The 24668-nt window shown below is 36.7% G+C and overlaps 1 protein-coding gene, 1 long non-coding RNA gene and 1 pseudogene across 3 annotated transcripts; 2 read left to right on the forward strand and 1 right to left on the reverse strand.

Annotated features, from left to right (window-relative positions):
• Nucleotides 1-1275: 1275 nt before the first annotated feature.
• On the reverse strand, nucleotides 1276-9909 carry LOC111320579 (DELTA-thalatoxin-Avl2a-like). 2 transcript variants are annotated; one of them, XM_022923238.2, is made up of 3 exons: nucleotides 9824-9875; nucleotides 8406-8459; nucleotides 1276-2839 (listed from the first exon to the last, which is right to left on the reverse strand). In XM_022923238.2, the coding sequence occupies exons 2-3, from the start codon at nucleotides 8410-8412 to the stop codon at nucleotides 1392-1394; spliced, it is 1455 nt and encodes a 484-aa protein (XP_022778973.2). In that variant the 5' UTR covers nucleotides 8413-8459; nucleotides 9824-9875; the 3' UTR covers nucleotides 1276-1391. The 2 variants fall into 2 exon arrangements, with proteins under 2 accessions (XP_022778973.2, XP_088603138.1); XM_088747012.1 differs by lacking the exon at nucleotides 8406-8459 and having other exon boundaries at nucleotides 9824-9909.
• A 744-nt stretch (nucleotides 9910-10653) lies between these two features.
• On the forward strand, nucleotides 10654-24466 carry LOC111320577 (uncharacterized). Its single transcript, XR_002693877.2, has 3 exons — nucleotides 10654-10792; nucleotides 22871-22948; nucleotides 23332-24466. It is a non-coding gene; the product is annotated as an uncharacterized LOC111320577 (long non-coding RNA).
• Nucleotides 16824-18525, forward strand: LOC148741885 (uncharacterized; annotated as a pseudogene).
• Nucleotides 24467-24668: the final 202 nt, after the last annotated feature.

Genomic DNA, 24668 nt, shown 5'->3' on the forward strand with positions numbered 1-24668 from the left:
CCCAAGGGCAGAAGATCAAATAAAGCACCCTTGCTGAAGTTTCCCTTGAGAAGAGTACATTTTGACTGTGCATGAGGAATAGCAAAGACCAGGATGGAATTTTGCGAAGGGAGGCCGAATAGATTGACTGATGGAAAGCGCGATTTTATGTGACATGATAACTACTCCTCATATTTAGACCGACACCTAAATATGGAGAGGGTTTGGAGATAATTTTTTCATGATATTTGAATATTTTATATTTTTCTAAACAGTTTCATGAACAGCTACTTAACATCATTGACTTTATTTTGTTCCAACAGTGGCAGATATTCGTTAATTTAAAGATATATTTGTAGTGGCATCGTTCCTCCACCCTATTCACAAGGGACCACATTGACCAGCTTTTGGGTATGATTAGCATATTGACTAACCTTACCAATATAAATGCTCCTTTTGATGGTAACGCTTTTTCCAGTAACCCGTTAGACAATAGATTGTAAACAGTTTCTAATCCCTACGTATGATGCACGATCCTCGCAGTAGATAGCACTATTTAAGCAATAGCGAAAATGAGACCTGAAAAAAATTAGGCCTGTACGGGATTCGAACCACGGACCTTTGCGATACTAGTGCAGCGCTCTACCAATTGAGCTAACAAGCCAACTGGGAGCAGGCCGGCCTGCTCCCAGTTGGCTTGTTAGCTCAATTGGTAGAGCGCTGCACTAGTATCGCAAAGGTCCGTGGTTCGAATCCCGTACAGGCCTAATTTTTTTCAGGTCTCATTTTCGCTATTGCTTAAATAGTGCTATCTACTGCGAGGATCGTGCATCATACGTATCTAATACCGCAGTTCAAAATATATGAACTTCATATATTTCACTATATCTGAGTTTCTAATCCCTTGCGTTAGATCAACCTTAATCGATACTACTGACGTTTTTAAGAGTAGCTTCGCCATTGTTTCGCTCTGTCCTTCTCTACCATTTTGAAGGAAGGAAAATTCAGTCTGAATCTTTCTAAGGCTTGAGCGTATCATAGGACACGACAAATCGTTCTAAACATTATTCTATTTTTCATTTTGCTTTTCCGGCCTGTTTTCACGAAACAATCAATCAGGCAAATCTGGTTGAGATTTCAGTCGACACCCGCTAGATCAATCTTAAGCGACACTACGTTGTAAGAGTAGTTTTACCATGGTTTTGTCTCTGTTTTTCTCTCCCGTTCTCCGAAAAATAGCTATTGTGTACGAGCTACACACAGACAGGTACTATCAATGATTGCTCATGAAACATGTTCACATATATTCCTTTATTTAAACACAATGAGACACATGCACCGTTCATCAAGTTATAACATAATTTTAAAGGAACCAAATTTCAATGATAAGTAAGCCAAACTTTCCTTTTTCATTATCCCTTCCTTTCGTTGTACCTTGGAGACCTGAATCCCCAGCCTTTTTCATCAGTGGTTTTGGTTGATGCTTTATGTGCGGGGGCATCTCTGTTTGGCAAGGACCACACAGTTTTCCGCTGATCACGATTCTTATTATAGCAACTGCACCAAGATCCAGCATGTTTCCAATCGCAACCATGCCATCCCCAATCTTCAAACGTGTTTGCGTATGCAGTTTCCTTAGTGTCACCTGCACCTTCTTTCACTGACTTGTAACGGACACATGTTGGACCACGACAGGAGCACCAAATGGGTTTGTAGTGACAGTCATCGTCATTGTGACAGCCCTCTTTTGCCAGGGTACACTCGAATTCTGGACGTTCATCGGTGGAACCTGTGGTATGGTCAAATTTTTGTAGGGCAAGTCCAGAGCTATGTATGAAAGGACAATCAAAATTCAAGAATCCCAGGTAATAGTACTCAAGGTTTGTGGCTCGGATGTTGTTGGGAGACCCCTGTTTAAAGCGGCTCAGTAGGATGGTCCAGATCGCCATAAAGGTGTGCTGAACAGACGCAGGAGAAGCATCAGCTTCATCCATGAGTTGGTTAATTAATTCAACCGACGTCGCCCCGTTTGCCAGCTTGCTATTTGTTTCCCTTTTTCCACCTTTGACAAAGCGTTTCTCGCTCGTGCTCATGCTGCTTGCTTTGGATATTTCACTTTGGCTTACGTTTGAACATGCAGAGACGCCGACCTTTCCGACCTGAGTAGGTCCTGCGGCCGAAACGCAAGCTTTCACTTGGAAATCTCTTTGACTGTAGGCTTTCGAGCTCTCTGCGAATGTCATTTGCTGAAATTTTGATCCGCGCTTAACAGACGTTATGGCATGAGAGCCGTATTTGTTAAGAAAAGTACGATACTCCCTCCATGAGTTTCGCTCCCAGGGATTTTTTATGTGTACGGGCAAGTTCTCAAAGTCTTTAATAAATGTTCCTTTCAAGGTGGAAATGTCGTCACTCAGTAGACATTCTTTATCGACGTAGACCTTTTCTGTTAAGGCCTGCTTGATCAAAGACATGCCACTCACTTCGGTATTCTTTGAACTTTTTCCCTTTGTTGCAACCGATACCGTGACACCCAATGAGTACGCGGACTGCAAAGAGGCGCTCAAGCTTGACTGGGTGGCGAGTGATTCATAAAACGCCTTAGTATTTTTATAATATTCGAAGTGGCTGCTTGAAGACTTCAAAGTTTTCTTTATGAGACATTTCGGCGGTAGCTCCTCAAAGATCTTGTTCTCTTTCTCCTGGAAGTCTGCCAGTAAGTTGACCTTTCGAAGATCTATGACTCTTCCCAGTCCGTAATTCTCAGCTACGGTAGCCACACATCTTTCTCTAACTGCGTGTAATAGGAGAATTAGAAGCACCAACGGGACGTGCATTATTCTGCTTTTCGAAGTACAATCTATGAAGAAAACAGTTTTACATAAGTGCTTTGGAAAGTAGCCAGAGAACGGGACCGAAACATTTTAACATGTTTGACATGAGGCTACATATGAAATTTTTCAATGAATACATGAAATTCCAGTTTAACCTTTTTTTGCTACAAATGTAAAAATCGAAAAGCCAACATTTTGCTTCCATATTTTTACTCTGAGAAAGTTTAAGTCATCTAAATATTGCTGTTCAGTGAGACTGCTCCATCGATTTAGAACAACATTGGAGGATCTTAGAGCTTTGAGATATTTCCACTCTTTAGTGGGCAGTTTTTAAAGCAATAAACGCTACATTCCAAAATTACAGCTACCAAGTGGTCTTTGTTCAGTTTGTTTGCCTCTTCATTAAAACAAAAGCCATTGAAACAAAAGCCACCTCAAACGTTTTTGATGCGAAAATTTCTCAAGAACTGGATTAACCCAAGGACATCCAAAACAAAAACACATACCCATGTAGTAAAGTTGTATTGTAGCACTTCTTAGACGTCAACTAACCGGTATTTTATACACGATCGCTATTACAAAGGTTTAAATTTTAAAGACTTAAAGGGGCTTCCGACGAACATTGACTTAATTCTCTTTATTTCGCTCCAAGCTGTAAATGATTCAGTTATTTAATTAGGATGTTATCTTTCATACCACTTGAGGTAGTTTTTGAGGAGTCCTTCGAGTTCAATTCTCTCTTCTTTTCAATGATGTGTAGTATAGATTTGCTTTTTCTAGTCTAAAGTTTACGCTTTTGGTTCATATTTTGTGGCTTGAAGTAACACTTCTAGTATTTCAACTAGGAATGGAACCCCTTAGATCTCTTAGAAAGGGATTTATTCTATTGAGCCCTCTGAATTCAGAGTTGTATTTTTATTGGATGTTTGGCAATTTGAGGTATCAATACTTTGTGATGATTTCTATATAGAAATCATTCGCACGACCTTAACAATATGCTTTAAAGTGTTACTGAAGAAGCTTAAATCGAGTTGTTTGAATCTACCTCGTCGTGTTCGTCTTCATCAGTACCTTGTATAAGAGTGAGTAAATGAGATTTTGCTCTTTTACCAAATAATGAAAACTCCAAAGAGAAGAGCTTTGAAACTGTAAAGTGCGTTGGTGAGATTAAGTTTACGAGTTGTTCCGAGTTGCGCCATAAAAGATGAATCCTGAGAGGAGTCCCTTTTGGCACCTTTTCTATCCATGCAACTCATGGTATCGATTCGCCCAATATACTCTTTCCCCTGATCTCTATATGATCTCGATGTGTTGAAGCGGTGAGTTGCGTTGGGCTTTTACAATTTAAAATGTTGTTAATTTAGAAGTCATTGCTGAAAGGATCATTTGCATGTAGACAACTTGTAGACAACCGCCGCCTGGTTAGCTCAATTGGGAGAGCGCCGGACTGCCGTGCGGGAGGTCGAGAGTTCAATACCGGCCGGACCAACACTCAGGGTCTTAAAATTAACTGAGAAGAATATGCTTCCTCTCTCAACATCAAGAAATGGTTAGATATTCTAGTCTTCTCGGATAGGGACGAATAAATGGAGGTCCCGTCTCCTGCAGGGTTAGGGGTAGGAGACGTTAATTTCCCACGCACGAGATTACTGTGTGATGGATGTCCTCCCCTGGGGTGGGATGGGTGGGAAAAGGTGAGGTCGTTACATGGACTAAAGCGGCTGCCAGAGGCGCCTGATTATGCTGACGTCCGATCTCAACCTTAGTAAAAATTATTGTAAGCGCATTGAGATTCTTAAATGCGTATTAAGAACGTTCATTATTATTATTATTATTATTATTATTGGTTAAAAGGTGCAATGGCGAAACCAAAACTCCACCAATTCATGGTCCTCCACGAATGAGTTTTGCTGGTAATTCCCATGCGTCGTGCTCTTGCCAACCTTCCAGCTGTCCAAAATGTGGTATAAATTGATATCTGAGAAGCAAACGTGACTGGCGAAAATAAATAATTGAGCAGCCTCAACAAAAGTGAACGTCTTTCATCTTTCGTCTTGTTTTACTAATATTATAGGAATATTCATTACCTGACTCGTGAATTCCGCGTTAAATTGCACGCGAAAACCGATATCGCACGAATCGCAAAGCGACGAGTGCGATATCGGTTTTCAAGTGCAATTTAACGCGGAATTCACGAGTCAGGTAATGAATTTTCCTTGAATCGCATAACTGAATGAAAATAAGAAAACAAGAAATTAAATCGGCAATATTATTGTTTGTTTTTATCCCGAGCGCGCGCTCTAGACTGAAGCTATTTTAAAGCCAACTGTCAGAAGTGTCACTATGTTAGCGAATAGAAGGCAAGGTTAGTCGTACACGTTTGAACCTTCGACAATTTTATTTGTACCTCGTGCTTGATTTTACATTAATTTTCGAACTTTTTAAACAAGCTTCACATTATTTAAGGATAATAGTGGTATTTCACTTAATTTACAAGCCGTTTATCGTTAACATTTTTTTTCAAAATTCCAAATAATTTGCCCGAGAAGGAAAATAATTTAAACCTTTTACCTCTTTGGTGGCAAACTGAGAGAAATGAAGTGTGCAAGCGAAAGCACTGATTTCAAGTGTTTCATGAAAAGTACAAAAACTTTAATCTTTTTATTTGTACAAATTCACTACAGGCGACTGCCATTAGCTGAATCGTTGGGATGAGCACTCGACCGAAAGTTGATGGAAATATTCACTGGAGAGTTGTTGAACGATACATTGGTGAACAATCCACCTAGAACTCTTGCTGCTAGATCATCAATGAAGTTATTCATTGTTGTTGTGTTATTGCCAACTACTGATGGAAGTGCAAGGCTATTGACATAAATTTCTCGCAAAGCTTTAGTGCGTGGACCGTCGCTGGCGTTGGCTGCTGTGACAGTCGTACTGGTACGACTGAAAACCAAGCCAACTTGCTTGACACCCTTTGTTGTTTTTCTAAAAGATTATGGCTGTAGATGGATTTTGAACCCGGGTTGGCGTGATCTGTTAGCTCGGAGATTGTTTTTTCTGGGCCGTATTCACAGGATTTTCTCGCTTTCGGGTTGTCGCGAGCGAAAGAGGTTTTTCGTGCCTCTCCAAGAATTTGAAGTTCAGTTCAAAACAAGGAAAAACCTCAGGCTCAGGTTCACTTTGAAAACGCTTTTTTTGTTTTTGCTCTTTAGAAGATGACAATGGTTTTGAAAACATTTTAAATTGACTTAGTAACTAAACTTTGTAACTATTTGACGACAGTTGTTGTGCTTACGTAGATTCGAAACAACTTCACTTAGACTCGTTTTCAACTCACAATTTCACGCTAAATACCTCGCTTCGTTAACCAATCAGAATGCGAGATTTTATTCAATCATGCGATTCTAGAAATGATCTGACAAAGATTATTCCTAGTGTAAATAAATCTGCCCTTTAGTATCTCACAGCTCCATCTCACGATAATTTCTTTTTATTTCCCTTTACAACTATAGAAATCGAAAATAAAATTACCGGCTTAAAAGCTAACAAGTCTACTGGGCTCTTTTGCATCCAAGTTAATATTCTAAAAGCTAATTAACATCCTATATCCAAACCTCTAGAAATTATGTTTAATGTCTCCTTTTCTACTGCAATTGTCCTAGATAAATTTAAAATAGCTAAAGTTACCCCTGTTTTTAAAAAGGGCCCTCAAACAACTTTAAACAATTATCGTCCCATTTCTACTCTATATTCAATAAACTATTAGAAAAATTGATGCATAAGAGAATATTAGACTTTTTGGAAAAGAAAAAAGTACTTTATTGCAAGCAGTTTGGTTTCCGTGCGGGACACCCCACTAATCATGCTATTCTAAGCATCGCAGACTTGATACAACATGCAATTGACTGCCATGAATTTTCTACTGGTATATTTTTTAATTTCAGTAGAGCCTTTGATACTGTTAATCATAACATCTTAATTGGAAAAATTGATTACTATGGCATTCGTGGAGTGACAAAAGATTGGTTCACCTCCTATCTTACAAACAGATAGCAGTTCGTTTTCCTGGGGCGTACTGCGTCGTGAGCATTCAAGTCCAATTTTTAAGCGTTTAGATATCGTTAAGCTGCATGATCTTGACTTTCTTAATGTTGCAGTCTTTATGTACAAATTTCACAGCAGACGTCTACCATCTGTTTTTGATACCTTCTTTACACAAGTCAATAAAAGACACAAATACAATAGCAGAAGTTCTTTGAATATATTCTACACTTTACCTAAAATAAGAACAAATTATGGCATATTCAAAATAAGACTAAAGGGTCCTAAAGTATGGAACTCTATAAGTGAAAACTCTGAATCCTTTTCTCTTTCAAAATTAAAGAAATCAGTTAAATGCGATCTTGTTAATGATTATTAGATATATGTATTCATATTATCTCAGATTGCATTTGTGTCTTTTCTCAAGTTATCTGCTTAATTATTCTTTAGTTAAATTCTCTCAACCTTTCTAAGCCTTGATATAACTTATTTTATAGTTTATAAAATATGTATATAATCTTATAATGTTATTAGCTGTCATATTTACTACGCGTGTGCTTTTCTTATATTAATGCTTTATACTCATATTTTAATCTAATTATTTCAGACTTCCCTAATAGCGTAGTGATAGCATTTTCCTATTCTTTTCTCTTCTTTTCACGTGTGTATTTGTGCTATCTCGCTGACCATTAATTTATTTTGATTTAATGTTCTTGTCTACTGGCTGCCTGGCTCCGCTAGCCCCTATGGCTGTTCCAGACAGCCAGTACTCTATTTATTTTCAATATTGTTTTTTAACTTGACACAGGTAAGGGAGTACAAATGAAGATTGTTATTGTTGTTGTTGCAACTTAGTCAACGTTATCGATTTAAATTGACGTGTCGATAGGCAGGAAAAAAGTTACAAAAAGAAACACGAAAGATCTAAATAGTTATATGTGAAACAGTGCGAGCGATTTGTGGTGTATAAAACCTAACATTATTAAAAGTTTATCAATGAAAAAGAAACAAAAAGAGCTATTCCAGAAAACAAACACCAAAAAAACGTTTACAAAACGAAAGGAGTAGTACAAACTGGCTCTCTCGGTTCGTTCTACGTTCACTTTTTCGAATAAATTGATTTTGTCCTTCTAGTGAAATAAGACTTTAAGATGTTGTCTGCTCAAGGGAGTAGTCACCTATTTCTCTTAGTCGTTCGTCCGCAAGTGATTAACTGATCTTTATAGAAAGGGTCTTTTCGGCATGTGGTGCTTCACGTAAGTTTTATATTTCTTATCAGACTAAGTGCCGTCTACAAAACCGATGATAACTGTACTATTCTCAACAATGAGCCACTATGCGACAACAAACACCAAATTGTAAAAAATGTTCCAAAAAGCGTATGCATTTTTAACAATTTCAAATCAATTACATTTAGTTCATCAGTTAAGTTCTCCAAAATTTTGTTTCCCAATAGTAGTAAATTTATACTTGAATTTTTCGACAAAGATAAGGCGCTGTCGTGTTAGTAAGTGTTTCTTGTCGATATGATGGCTTTTCACATCCTACTTTTCATCACATGATATTCCGGCACAGGTACTACTTGTTCTTTGCCACTTGTTTCTAAAAATAAAAGAAATTGCTGTTTTTTAAAATGCTCTCAAAACCACCAGAATTACTACCACCAGACATGTCATATAAGATACTCTAATTGGTTCTTAATGATTTTTTCCGAAATTGTGCCTGAAACTTAGCGATAAAGAGCCAAACCTCGGAAAAGGTGACGCAAAAACTCGGACTCATGCCCAAAACTTCTGTTGACATTACTTCCACCGACTTGTCTTTGACCCAGTTGACTGGACATAATGCTTTTCGGAACACGTTTCTATGGAGTTTAATCCAATGGAGTCTTTTTTTTTCACGACGTGAAGAGTGTAACACTACGGGTATATTTTTTGTGTAAAAGATCTTGTGTAAGATCCAAACACCACTTAGTTGGCACTTTAGGTTTTTTGTTTTTTGTTTTCCTTTTACGTTGTTATAATTTTTCATTGCTCGGTTGGATTGTTTTGATGTAAAAATGGTGCGTAATGTATTTGTCCTAATATTAAAAGTTGAAAATGGATCGTTTGCAGCAGCTTTCGCTGTTAGTTTTATTTCACTTTTGAAAGCAGTGGTTAATTCGTAAATCACGGTTAAAGTTGCAACCAGTGCTGCTAAAGTAACCCACCGGCAAATATGCGCGGTATTCGATAAGTTCATTCCTTCTTTTCTCTTGCTACATTTTAAAGTTTTGTTTGTAAATTTCTGTTTTAGTTTAAAGTACCTAGGACTCAAAATATCTATTTAGTTTTCTATTTAATTGCTGTTTTTAAAATAATCGACCTTAATACTTAGCAAGGTCTCCTTTACCTCTTTGTTTTGCGCAATGAAAGTACGGTTTGGCGTCCAAAAAGTTTCCACATTTAGCGCGCGGCAAAAGATTTTTCTTTTGATTTGAACGACATTGGAGGATGTTAGGGCTTTGGAATAAACCGCGAAATGTTTTTGAATATTTTTGTCAAGTAACCTCCAAGAGTAGCTCATTTCAGTTTTAAAGCAGGAAACACTGCACTTTAAAACGACGACAAAGCATCAAGTCATTTGCTTGTTGTTTTTTGCCATTTGATTCAATAAAAAGGAACCAGTGTTGACATTAAGAATGTTTCCATTTTAATGAAAAATAAGGTAAAATGCACCTTCAAAGTAACCATTACATGTAGCTCGTGACTTATAGTTTAGTTTTCCTATTAAAAGCGAAGAAACGATGCAAGAAAGTTTGAAAATACATAATCGTAAGTCTCATTTCTCGCATGGCTAGAACACTCGATACAATTTTGTCTATAAAATATCCATTTCCTAAATTAAGAAAACCCAGAACTTTAAAATTACGATACCATCAAAAGGCTAATTTACTTAAACAGAAAACGTTTAATTTGTAGACCAACCTTAAGATCCTAGTTCCTCTGTTTGTCTTGGATTATGTCAAACCTTGATATCAGAGACTCGCTTAAACTTCAGAGAACAAAGCCTTGATTTACAATTATTACATCAACAAAAAGTGTACCCTGTAACCTTGCGGGTAAGGTTCAGGTCATTTGCATACTAATTAGTGGGAAAATGAGAAAAACAGTTATTGAGTTAGAATAATAAATGAAAACATCATTGTTCTGTGTTTTCTTCTTGCCTTCCGCTTTTATTATTATTATTATTATTGTTTATTTCGGTCGTAATCTACCCACCTAACTTCTTGCCCTTTCTCTCCCTCTTCTAGCGATCCAAAAGGGTTGAAAAAAAATTAAGGCTCCCAATTTAATTTAGGAGCCAAGGGTCGTTCTGTTCCTCATGAATAAGTAAATCACACGTCATATGTTCTTCCACGACAAGGTTCCCTCAGAGCTAGTGGAAGGATAAAGATACATTTCGTAAGATACGTCAAAATTTATGATAGTCTTTCTCTTTTTTGACAAGAATTGAACGATTTGAAGGGGCAACCATACCTAAACCACACGCCTGCATGTATTCTTCTCGTGTCTAGTTCTTGTTGATTAACCTATAGCCTGAGTTTAAAAACGATCTTTTTTTCAAAGGTTTTAATATATTATGGCTGCCTAAAATCAATTAAGATGCTGGTAAGACGACTAGGTATTTTGCGATTTCATTCCATCAAATTTGCACCAAATTTGGTCAGAAATTTGTTTTGGAAACTTAGCGATCACTAGTTGATTTTCAGGTAAGACACTTGATGTCGAGTATATGAAGAAAAAGCAAATCAAAACAAGAATGGGAATCAGGTAATCAGGTAGTCAGGCAGTCAAATGAAGTGGTTTTTATGAGTAAACGTCATCCGACATGTTTTCTAAGTGGTTTTGAAAGTAATTTGGACAGCCAGACGGGAATTAGAAGCCATTTTCGAGGTAAGCGATGGTTTACAGCTAACACGCGGGAGTGTACGGCTCAATAGCTTATCATGAAAGCTCGCTTGAAGGCGAACTGTGGGGAACCCAATCTTGACAATAATGGAATGTAGGAAAGGCGGAATACCCTGAAATTCTAAAGCGCAGACTGAATGAAAACTCGAAACACAGCACGACGGAATATTTTAAAACGTGTGATGACTAAATATTCTATTAGTGCAATTAGGTTTTTCTCATAATCCAATTTCCAATTTCTTCTGATGATTGATGATTTCAATTCTCCTCCTTTTCAAAACTTTCTTTTCTAATGGGTTTAGCAATCTCCATTTTTTTTTGGCTTGGACTTACGTTAAAAGCGCCCAAACCGCGTTGTTCATACATCGCCACAAGAACCTACAAGAATTATACTCATGCTAGATTTACTGATGACTAGGCTAGCGCTCCAGTCCACATAGCTATCATTTTCGATGATTTAGATAACCAAGTTCATGTTTTCAATTCTCTGTTTTTAAATGTACTAAACGTTCACGCACCCATCAAGCGTGTTAAAATAAAATCAAGACCACACATGAGATTCGACAGCTCACGAGAACTCGAGATAAATGGCACAAAAGCGCGACTAAAACAAAAGACCGGCTTCACTAGAATGCCTATCGGTTCTTTCGTCAGGAGGTCAAGTCTGAAATTCGACTTGCTGAAATGGGACATTTTCGTACCGAACTTCAAAACAGCAATGGAAATTCAAATCCCATCTGGGAAGTCTTAAATCGTGCTTACCTAGAAAAGATCCACCATCTCTAGCAATGGAAGATCCCCTTTCTCAAGCGAACAGATTCAACACGTTTTATACCTCTGTTGGCATATCCGCGGCGTTAAGGTGACTGTACACAGTTTTTGATACCTTTGTTACTTTCACCATTTTCTCTAAAACCCTTGATCTCTCGATCACCAAAACTGGCAGCAAGCAAGTTAACAACACAAACTTTGTGTTTTTGATAGTTAAGCTGACGTATGTACCGTTGCCATGGCGACGTGAATAGATATAAACAGGCAATTAAAATCCGTTTTGTTTATTTGTAGAAAATCTAGTCATTAGATTTTCTTTATAACTTGCATGCAACAAGCTTGTAATGATACTCACAATTTAACACCATTTTGCTAACAATTTAACAGAGATCTTCAATTATCCCTTGTTGAAGGTTCACTCAATTTTCTAGAATTTCCTTTGTTTAAAATCAATTTTTCTTTAATACTCCAGTTATTTATTTCCTAAAGTATTTTCCTGCCAAATTTCGTGAAATTCTAATGGGTGGTTCTCAAGAAATAACTTTCAGATCTGTTTCAAATTTGTCATTAAAAGAACCTAGGTCATAAAAATGTATGTATGTATATGAAAATTCACCAACAATAGTGGTATTTATAATGTGATTTAGTGACGGATACCTATATGTCCGATTTAACGAAAATAGAAGCAAACTTTTAGAAAATTTTTTTAGGATTGAGGTGGGGGGAGGGGGCGGAAGGAACAAGGTACCAGAGCTCTCTAGAAGCGTATTCCTTTACTACTTTTACCCATAGTCTGAGGAGACTGATCACAAGATACTTTCTCTACACCAAATGTTACAATAAATTTCATCGTTCCATCAGTCTTGCTCTCCTTCAGAATACCTCAACTTAGGCATTCTAATTCTTCGAATATTTAATCATTGTACGTTTTGGCATATTCCGGTATGCTGTGTTTTAGAACATTCTGTCATTCCTCGTTTTAGGATATTCAATCATTCCATATTTCAGAGTATTCGGCTATTTCGCCTAAACTATGAGTGATTTTTATCGCAAAACCGGATTTGAAGGATTGCTTACGGTGGTTAGGCCTTTGTATGGACGCAAAAAAATAGTTTCATAGGATTCACTTTTAATTCACTGTTATCAGTATCTTGTGCACTTTTAGGATTCACTTTTATTCTATTATTTCGGGAGTATTGAGCACATTCGCAGGATTCACTCTCATTCCATTGTGTCATTTACATCTCATGTATCCGTACGATTCACTCTCATTCCATTGTGTCATTTACATCTCATGTATCCGTATCCGTAGGATTCACTCTCATTCCATTGTGACATTTATATCTCATGTATTCGCAGGATTCACTCTCATTCCATTGTGTCATTTACATCTCATGTATCAGTAGGATTCACTCTCATTCCATTGTGTCATTTACATCTCATGTATCCGTATCCATAGGATTCACTCTCATTCCATTGTGACATTTATATCTCATGTATTCGCAGGATTCACTCTCATTCCATTGTGTCATTTACATCTCATGTATCAGTAGGATTCACTCTCATTCCATTGTGTCATTTACATCTCATGTATCCCTATCCGTAGGATTCACTCTCATTCCATTGTGTAATTTACATCTCATGTATCAGTAGGATTCACTCTCATTCCATTGTGTCATTTACATCTCATGTATCCGTAGGATTCACTCTCATTCCATTGTGTCATTTACATCTCATGTATCCGTAGGATTCACTCTCATTCCATTGTGACATTTATATCTCATGTATTCGCAGGATTCACTCTCATTCCATTGTGTCATTTACATCTCATGTATCAGTAGGATTCACTCTCATTCCATTGTGTTATTTACATCTCATGTATCCGTAGGATTCACTATCATTCCATTGTGTCATTTACATCTCATGTATCCGTAGGATTCACTCTCATTCCATTGTGTCATTTACATCTCATGTATCCGTAGAATTCACTCTCATTCCATTGTGTCATTTACATCTCATGTATCCGTAGGATTCACTCTCATTCCATTGTGTCATTTACATCTCATGTATTCGCAGGATTCATTCTCATTCCATTGTGTCATTTACATCTCATGTATCCGTAGGATTCACTCTCATTCCATTGTGTCATTTACATCTCATGTATCCGTAGGATTCACTATCATTCCATTGTGTCATTTACATCTCATGTATCCGTAGGATTCACTCTCATTCCATTGTGTCATTTACATCTCATGTATCCGTAGGATTCACTCTCATTCCATTGTGTCATTTACATCTCATGTATTCGCAGGATTCACTATCATTCCATTGTGTCATTTACATCTCATGTATCAGTAGGATTCACTATCATTCCATTGTGTCATTTACATCTCATGTATCCGTAGGATTCACTCTCATTCCATTGTGACATTTATATCTCATGTATTCGCAGGATTCACTATCATTCCATTGTGTCATTTACATCTCATGTATCCGTAGGATTCACTCTCATTCCATTGCGTCATTTACATCTCATGTATCCGTAGGATTCACTATCATTCCATTGTGTCATTTACATCTCATGTATCCGTAGGATTCACTCTCATTCCATTGTGTCATTTACATCTCATGTATCCGTAGGATTCACTATCATTCTCTTCTTTCAATTGCTATGTCGTGCAATCGGAGGATTGATTTTAATATCATTCTTGCATAAGTATCTCGCTTATTTCAGGATTCGCTTTCTCTGCATCGCTTCATCAGTATCTTCAGCACCCCTAGGATTCTCTATCATTCCATTCGTTCCTTACATCCCCCACTAGTAAGATTGATTTTTATTCCAATGTTTTCGTATGTACCTCACACACCCTTAAGATTCACGTTCTTTCCATTGATTCCTGACATTTATCTCGTGGACCCCTAGGATTCTATTTCATTCCATTGATTCGTTACCATCGCGTGCACTCCCAACATTACATTCTATTCGATTATTATATTAGAATTTAGCGTACTCCTATGATTCGCTTCCATTCCATTTTTTGTTAGTGTGGCTTGCACTCCTAGCTTTACATTTCATTCGGCTGTCTCGTTAGTGTCTCGTGCGCTATTAGGATTCACTTTCAATCAACTGTTTCGTATATGCCGCGTGCACTCTTAGAATAACATTTCATTTGCTTGTTTCGTTAGATATCGTATGTATATCGTGCGCTTTTAGAAATCACTTTTAGGATTAACCTTCATTCCATTGTTTCATTGCTATCTCGTCACTCGTTGGGTTACATTGTATTTCACTGTTTCGTGAGCATCTTACCTACTCTAAGAATTCACTTTCATTTATTTCTTTGTTTCGTTAGTATCTCGCGCACTCTCAGGACCGTTTCCCCAGTTTTTCAAATACTCTTGGGATTCACTTTCATCCAATTTTTCTGTTATAATCTTACTCACTCTTTCGATTATCTCAATTAATTGTTTCGTTTATATCTCACACACTCTTAGGATTACATTTCATTCGATTGCATTTCATTCGATTACATTTCATTTAATTCACTTTCATTCGATTGTTTCGTTAGTATCTAGCGCACACTTGAGATTACATTTGAATCAATTGTTTCGATATTAACTTGCGCACACTTAGGATCACATTTCATTCGATTGTTTCGTTAGCATCTACCGCATACTTAGGATTACATTTCAATCGATTGTTTCGTTAGTTTCTTGCGCACACATAGTCTTACATTTCCATTGCTTGTTTTGTTAGTGTCTAGCGAACACATAGGATTACATTTCAATAGATTGTTTTGTTAGTATCTCGCGCATTCTTCGGATTACATTTGAATCTATTGTTTGGTTACTATCTAGCTCACAATTAGGATTACATTTCAATTGATTGTTTAGTTAGTATTTTGCGCACACGTAGTCTTACATTTCCATTGCTTGTTTCGTTAGTGTCTTGCGCACACATAGGATTACATTTTAATCGATCGTTTTGTTAGTATCTCGCGTGCGCTTAGGATTACATTTGAATCTATTGTTTGGTTACTATCTAGCTCACACATAGGATTACATTTCAAAAAATTGTTTCGTTAGTAGGTAGCGCTCAGTTAGGATTACTTACATTTGAATCTTATGTTTCCTTACTATCTCGCACAAATTTAGGATTACATTTCAATCTTGTTTCGTAAGTATCTTCCACTTATGTAAGATTACATTTCAATCGATTGTTTCGTTAGTATCTTACACACACATAGTCTTACATTTCCATTGCTTGTTTCGTTAGTGTCTTACACACACGTACGATTACATTTTAATCGATTGTTTTGTTAGTATCTCGCGTGCACTTACGATTACTTTCAATCGATTGTTTCGTTAGTATCTTGCGCACACATAGCATTACATTTTAATTGATTGTCTTGTTAGTATCTCGCGCACACAGAGGATTACATTTCAATCGATTGTTTCGTTGGTATCTAATAATAATAATAATAATTTAATTCTTATATTGCGCAAACTTAGAATTACATTTCGATTGGATTATTTCATCAGTATCTCGTGTGCACTTAGGATTACATTTCCATCGTTTGTTTTGTTAGTATCTAGTGCACGCTTAGAATTTCATATCAATCGGATTGTTTCGTTAGTATCCTGTGCGCACCTAGGATTACATTTTATTCTATTGTTTGGTTACTATCTAGTGCATACGAAGGATTTTGTGTTACTCGATTGTTTTGTCTATATCTAGCTCTCAGATGCGATTACACTTGAATATTATGTTTCGTTAGTATCTCGTGCACACTCGCGATTACATTTTACTCTACTGTTTGATTAATATCTAGCGCACACTAAGCATTACTTTTCAATCGAATTTTTCGTTACCATCGAACGCTCAGTTAGGATTACATTTTAATCCATTGTTTCATTAGTATCTCGTACACACACTGGACTATATTTTAATCGATTGTTTTGTTAGTATTTTGCACACGCTAAGGATTACATTTCAATCGATTTTTTTGTTACTGTCTAACACTTAGTTAGGATTACATTTTAATCCATTGTTTCGTTAGTACCTCGTACACACACTGGACTATATTTTAATCAATTGTTTTGTTAGTATCTTGCACACCCTAAGGGTTACATTTTAATCGATTGTTTTGTTACTGTCTAACGCTTAGTTAGGATTACATTTGAATATTATGTTTCGTTACCATCTCGCGCATACTCGGAATTACATTTCAATCGGTTGTCTCCTTGGCATCTCGCGCAAACTCAGGATTACATTTTACTCGATTGTTTTGTTAGTATCACGCGCACACTAAGGATTACATTTCACTCGATTGTTTCGTATCTAGCGCTCAGTTAAGATTACATTTGCATATTATGTTTTGTTAGTGTCTTGCGCACACTTAGGATTACAATTCAATCTTGTGTTTCGTTAGTAGGGACCTTAAGCAAACCACGACGGCGACGGCAACGAGAACGTGGAAAAACAATGGATCTAATTAGCATAATAATAGCCCGGCACGTCCATTTTAAAACTTATTACATTTCTCAGCCGTCCTTTGCAAAACGATAACGCGAAATCAGTAGAATTTGCGTCGTCTGCGAACCGAAACCGCAACGGCAAATCATTTCAATTTCCATTTGCAACTCAACGCCACTTTAATATGTTATGTTGAGGTTGTGGTGGCGCCGTATGAGATGGTAAGAAAATCTGATCTTAGAAGCCTTTTCACTGTAGCTACCGCCCAGACTCATTTCTTATTTAATGGCTCTTTCTATGACCAAATTGATGGCGTAGCCATGGGGTCTCTCCATGCCCCCGTTCTAGCTAATCTTTTCATGGGGCATCATAAAAAACTGTGTTTGGAAAATTTTCAAGGTTCTGAAATTCATTTTATCGCCGATATGTTGATGACACTTTTTGTTTATTTCACTCAGAACATGATGCCATCATATTTTTCGACTACATCAACTCTAGACACCCCAACATTAGGTTTACTATGGAGAAAGAAGCTCATCATCAATTACCCTTTTTAGATGTTCTAGTTGACAACAGTAACCCCAATTCTTTTCTAACTCGAGTTTACCGTAAGAAAACCTTTACTGGTTTATTAACTAATTATTTCAGTTTCACTTCGTACTCCTACAAAGTGGGTCTCATCAGGACTCTTGTTGACAGGGCCTATAAGATTAACAACACCTGGTTGGGGCTAAACGAAGACATTACTAAGCTTATGGAAATCCTAAAAAAGAATCTTTTCCCTGCTCATTTAATTGAAAAAGTTGCAAACCGCTACATTACTGGGACCCTAAGTGATCATTGTCCCCAGGGTTCCCTCCCCACTTCACCCATATTTTACTTTAAACTACCCTACATCGGCCGTTTTTCTGTCGTCACTCAAAACAGGATTCGTCACCTTATCAAGCGCTATTGCAATGATTTGGATATCAAACTAGTTTTTTCCTCCTTTAAGATAGGTAACATGTTTGGCGTGAAGGACCCTGTCCCTGGCGGGCTTCGTTCGCGTGTGGTTTACAAGTTTGCATGTGCGGGCTGTAATGCCTGTTATGTCGGCGAAACGGTCCGGCATTTTTCCACACGCGTGCGTGAGCACTTAGTCAGTGATAGGGCCTCTCACGTTTTCAAACATCTACAGAATTCTGAACATTGTCGCGCCTTGTGTTCAGTAGATTGTTTCCATATCTTAGATCACGCATCTACGAGTTTCCAACTCAAGATAAAAGAAGCTATTCACATTCAAAGAGAACAACCTCCTTTGAATCGACAATTACATCATGTAAATCTAAAGCTATCCTTATAATTTTGACATTGCCACGTTTCCTGTTGTTACTAGCTTAATTAGCATGTACTTATAAATTCAACTTGTAACGCTTTGTTAATCAAATGAAGATGAAAGAGGTTTCTGTCGAAACATGTCTTTTAAACTCAAAAGTTTTGTTGTTTTCTTCAAATTTCTGACTTGCCTGCTGACATCAAGATCGATTGTTTCGTTGATATTAAGCACTCAGTTAGGATCACATTTGAATCTTATGTTTCTTTACTATCTCGCGCAAACTTAGGATTACCTTTGAATCTTATGTTTCGTTACTATCTCACGCAAGCTTTGGACTACATTTCAACCTTATGTTTCGTTAGTATCTAAGGCACACTTAGGATTACATTTTCATGGATTGTTTTGTTATTATCTCGCGCACACTCAGGATTACATTTCAATTGATGCTTTCGTTACTATCTTGTTTACAAAAACAATCACATTTTAATCCATTGTTTTGGTAGTATGTCGTGCGCAATAAAGATTACAATTTAATTCATTGTTTTGTTAGTACCTTGCGCACACATAGAATTGCATTTTAATCGATTGTTTTGTTAGTATCTTGCGCGCAGATAGCATTACATTCCGATCGTTTGTTTCGTTAGTATCTAGCGCACACTAAGATTACATTTGAATCTTATGTTTCGTTAGTATCTTGTGCATACTTAGAATTTCATATCAATCGATTCTTTCGTTAATATCTTACGCGCTCTTAAGATTACATTTAAATCATGTTTTGTTTGTATCTTTCGCACATTTTGGATTTCATAACCATCGATTGTTTCGTTGGTATCTTGCGCACACTTAACTTACATTTCAATCGATTGTTTCGTCAGTAACTTACGCACACTAAGGATTCCATTTCAATCGATTGTTTGGTTAGTATTTTCCACACATATACCATTGCACTTTAATGAATTCTTTTGTTAGAATCTCGCGTACAAATAGGATTCCATTTCAATCGATTGTTTCGTTAGTATCTTCCACACACATACGATTACATTTTAATGGTTCTTTTGTTAGTATCTCGCGCACACATAGGATTACATCTCAATCGATTGTTTTGTTAGTAACTTACGCAAACTAAGGATTCCATTTCAATCGATTATTTCGTTAGTATCTTCCGCACACATACCATTACATTTTAATGGATTCTTTTGTTATTATTTCGCGCACATATAGGATTACATTTTAATCGATTGTTCTGTTAGTATGTCGCGCACACTAAGGACTACATTTTCATCGTTTATTTTGTTAGTATCTCGCGCACACTTAGGATTACACTGGAATCGTATTTTCCGTTAGTATCTCGTCCACACTTAGGATTGCATTTTAATCTATTGTTTGATTACTATAGAGCGCACACTAAGGTTTACAATTAAATCGATCGTTTATATCAAGCCCTCAGTTAGGATTACACTTGAATCTTATGTTTCGTTGCTATTTCGCGGAAACTTTGGACTACATTCAATCTTATGTTTCGTTAACATCTAAGGCACACTTAAGATTACGTTTGAATCTTAATATTTTGTTAATAAATAACCGACACTAACGATTACATTTCAATATTATGTTTAGGTAGTATCTCACACACACTTAGTATCATGCGCACACTTAGGATTACATATTAATCCATTGTTTTGTCACTATCTTGCGCACACTTAAGGTTACATTTCTTTCGTTATTTTCGTTAGGTTGTAGCGAACATTTAGGAATACTTTTCATTCGATTGTTTTGTTTGCATGTAGCGCACCCTTAGGATTACATTTCAATTGATTTTTTGTTAGTATCTAGCTAACACTTACATTACATTTCAATCGATTATTACTTTAGTATGTAGCGCAGACTAGAGATTACATTTCGATTTTTATTTGTTAGCATCTCGCGCAATCTTAGGATTACAATTCAATCGACTGTTTCGTTAGTAACTTGCGCATACTTAGTATTTCATTTCATTGGATTGTTTTGTTATTATCTACCGCACCCTTAGGATTACATTTTAATCGACTGATTTGTTAGTATCTAGAGAGGACTTAATTATATTTTAATCGATTGTTTCGTTAGTATCTCGCGCACATTCAGGATTCCATTTCAATCGATTGTCTCGTTAGTATATAACGCAATCTTACGATTACATTTGAATCGATTGTTTCGTTAGTAACCTGCGCACACTTAGATTATATTTCAATAAATTGTTTTTTTAGTATCTCGCGCACACTTGGGATTACATTTCAATCGATTGTTTCATTAGTATCTCGGTCACACTCGGGATTACATTTTAATCGATTGCATCGTTAGTATCTCGTGGACACAAAAGATTACCTTGTAATTGATTGTTTTGTAAGTATGTCGCGCACACTAGGGATCACATCTTAATCGATTGTTTCGTTAGTATCTCGCGCACACGTACGATTACGTTTTAATCGATTGCTTTGTTCGTATCTCGCGCACACTTAGGATTACATTTCAATGGATTGTTTTGTTAGTATCTCCTGCGCACTTAGGATTATATTTCCAATTTCAATGGATTGTTTCGTTGATATCTGGCGCTCAGTTAGGAATACATTTGAATGTTATGTTTTATTAGTATCTCATGGACACATTGGATTACATTTCAATGGATTGTTTGTTAGTATCTCGCGTACACATAGGATTACATTTTAATATATTGTTTGGTTACTGTCTAGCGCATACTAAGGATTAGATTTCAATCGATGGTTTCGTTAATATCTAGCGTACACTTAAGATTACATTTTAATGGTATGTTTCTTCAGTATCTCGCGCACACTTAGGATTAGAATTACAGTGTCCAGCGCTCGCTAAGGATTACATTTAATTTGATATTTTTGTTAGTGTCTCACGCACGCTACGGGTTTTACTACCAATTGTTTTCTCGGTATCCTGTGCACTTTTAAAGAACATATTTCATTTGATTATGTTGTTAGTATCTCGCACGCCTTAAGGACTAAATTTTATTCGTTTGTTTTGTTGGCATCTCGCGTACTCTAAAGACTAGTATTTATTCGATTTTTTGTTAGTATGAAGCACACTCTTTTAGGATTAAATTTTATTTGTTTGTTTCGTTCGTATCTTAGTACACTCTAAGGATTACATTTATTCGATTTCATCGTTATTAATCGTTAATACTATTCCATTTTATTTCCAAATTTTGTTACTTTCTCGCGCATGCAAAGGATTGTATTGCAATTGATGTTAACATTTAACAAATGGTAAACACCACAGCGTACACTATTGAGTTATGGATGCACGCGGGAGGTTGCTAAGCACGAAAGAAGCGTAAGAGTCGCTCTCGGCTATCGCCTCGAGCGACTCTAGCTTCTTGAGTGCTTAGCAAACCTCCCAAGTGCATCCATAACTCAATAGTGTACGCTGTGGTGTTTACCATTTGTTTTATAACATATCATTGATACATTGTAGCTAAAGAGTTCCCTTTTATTTAACAAATCTTACGTGACCAGAAAAAACAAGCGCGCGCGGAAAAATAGTCTTTGCATTTGCTCACGTCAGCAGTGTACACCCATGGGAAAATGGGGGGCGCTAAATTGACCAATCAGAGCACGCGCTTTACTTTGGTTATGTTATAACAATATGTTAAGCACTTTTACATCTCTTTTTTAGTCGTTTCTTTGTAAAGATTTCCTGTTCCATTAGGGTTGCACTATATTCACAAGTTTCGTTATTATCTCGCGTCCTCTTAGGGTTACATTTCTTCCGATTGTTTCGTCATCATCTCGCACGCTCTAAGGATTTCAATCCTGTACGAGAAAAAATGTAGCACAAAGGAGCAAATTATCTGTCGAATTTAAAACTTCTTTGTCAAATCTCTGCTGGTGAACAATTGCTTCTTTGAAAACTGAATGTATCGATGTTTACTGATGTTAACGTGCATTGTAATTTGAAGCCGACATTTGCATGTGATCACAGGTTAGAATGTTTTACGTCCTATTTATATCCTAAAGAGAAACCAAATTGCTTAGGTGTAGATGTTGCGTTTTACTGTTAGAACCCACCATTTATTTACTAATCGGGTTTCATAATCACTTTTTGATATTGCAGCAATCATAGCAGTGAAATCACGCTTAGTTAGAGGTTCGAACTTCGGTTCATTACTTATAGTGAAGGGTCAAGCTAGAAAAAATGTTGTTTGGTTTTGATCAAATTTTCGTATTTTATCTTCTCGAACTTTTCGCTTCTGAGTTGCGTTTAATCAAAATTATAGAAAACAAAAGCCTTCCTATGCAAAACGTGTTTTTTCGTGCGTATAGCGCGTGTAGCGCACGCAGTTATAAAGCCGATAGTTCTTCCAGAGTAAAGGATTTTTCTGTTAAGTCACATGTTATATTTTTCTATATTGCCATGAATTATATGGTGCAATTACCTGTCCAATCGTCAAATCTTTTTCTCCAGATTATTACTTAGTAGGTGAACTTTTGTTTCTTAGAAGGCTGCAGCAATTCAGGAATTATTAGTAATGTCAACGTGGATTGATCACTGCAAGATGATTGTGTTGTGATTACAGGTAAGAAAGCAATGCATCCCATTTGTGTATTTTCAAAGAAATCGTTTGTTTAGTGTTGAAAGTTCTTTCGTTAGGTCTTTAAATAGCTTTTCGTCTACAAAATTAAGAATGGCAGAGCCAGAAAACGAAACATGTTTTTTCCAATAACAAGAATAAATTTCATGCTACTCAACGATGTGAAAAAAAGAGAAACCAAATACAGAAAAATAGTGACGTTTATATTCATAAACCCTCTAATCGGGGGTGTACTTTTCATGCGATTTGATATGATGAATTCTTATAGTGCATTCAAACTGGTTTGAGGATATCGTATTAATTAATTGCCAGTCAAACAAAACAGAATTAGGTGAGTTGACGCATTCGTATTTTTCGGGTTACTTCAGATTTCCAAAGGAAGCGAAGAAGAGAAAAAAGGCCTGCGGAAGTATCAACGTGGAGAGGAAGGAGAAATTTGGAAGGAAATTTCACTCTCTCTTGTAAGACGTTTACGCTACTCTGATAGATTTGACGTTGTCAGTATCGAGCTTCTAACAGTAGTTTGTGTCGAGATCAATTTAGGTCACACAAAATGGCCGGTTTGTTGCCTAAAAATTAAACCATTTATGATTAATTATTAATGATATTAAATTTGTCAAGCTCTAGCGTAGGTGAGGGCACGATAAAAAAAAGATGAGTGCCCAGAATACACAAACATATAAATAAAAAAAGGAGAAGGAAGGGAGGGGGAGAGTCAAATTTTCCGCGAGTGTCAGGTCTGAGGACAAGTAGGACGAACTCGCGAAAGATGCCACGTCTTGTAGTGATCACTGAAGACTAAATTTTCCATCATAACTCGTGACTCTTGCGCAAAGAACATTCTATTGTTATTAAAGTCACCAGATATTCTTGTGATTATTTCTCAATCAGTTCCGGATGCTATGAGCCTGATCCCCTAAACTTTGACCCCTTAGCACTCCCTGCCTTTCCTCATTGACTCAGTATCTTTGTTAAAACATGATATTAACAATATAACAAAGTTAGGAAAGGGAAAATCAATTTATTTTCAAACGTAAATATTTTGGTCGACAGATGTCTGACTTAATATACATGCGTATGAGAAGATTTTGATACCACAAGGATGACAACTTTTACAAAGTTACACACGCATTTCGTCTCCAAGTATAATAGTCAGATAGTTGTCCTTTCTTTTCTTTCTTGGGGTGGCCAGTCTTCATGAAACCTGTGAAGAGATGAAGAAAGAACTTCGAATGCGTCAGTATGATATTATGATACACACTATAGCATTACTACGCATGCTTGTTAAACTGCGATAATTCTTAGACAGTTCCTATTACATACAAAAGCAAACATAGAATTCGTCTTATTCAAGAGTAGCATATGGCAACACTAACTAAATAACAAATACACTCGTCTCCATTTACCCTCTTTAAGGAATCATAACCTTTGCGGTTGCTAGAAAATGAAATGGACGCAATTCTTACTTGTATCAGTTGAAGATATTAAATTTACTTTCGTGAACATGCTGTCTGGTTATTTATTCACGTCCACGTTGGGTCTAATTCTTGAAATGATTCCTTAGAACGCAATTATGCAGTGTGCTCTTGTGGGGAAGACGGAGCCCGTTGCGCAATGAGACCAACTAACAGCTACGAAGCAAAGAGTGTGGTGAGGAAGGCAAAATTCAATCGGATTCGCATCATGATATTTTCAGCTGTCTTGT

This window comes from Stylophora pistillata, chromosome 1 (assembly GCF_964205215.1).
Source record: "Stylophora pistillata chromosome 1, jaStyPist1.2, whole genome shotgun sequence".
Lineage (NCBI taxonomy): Eukaryota > Metazoa > Cnidaria > Anthozoa > Scleractinia > Pocilloporidae > Stylophora > Stylophora pistillata.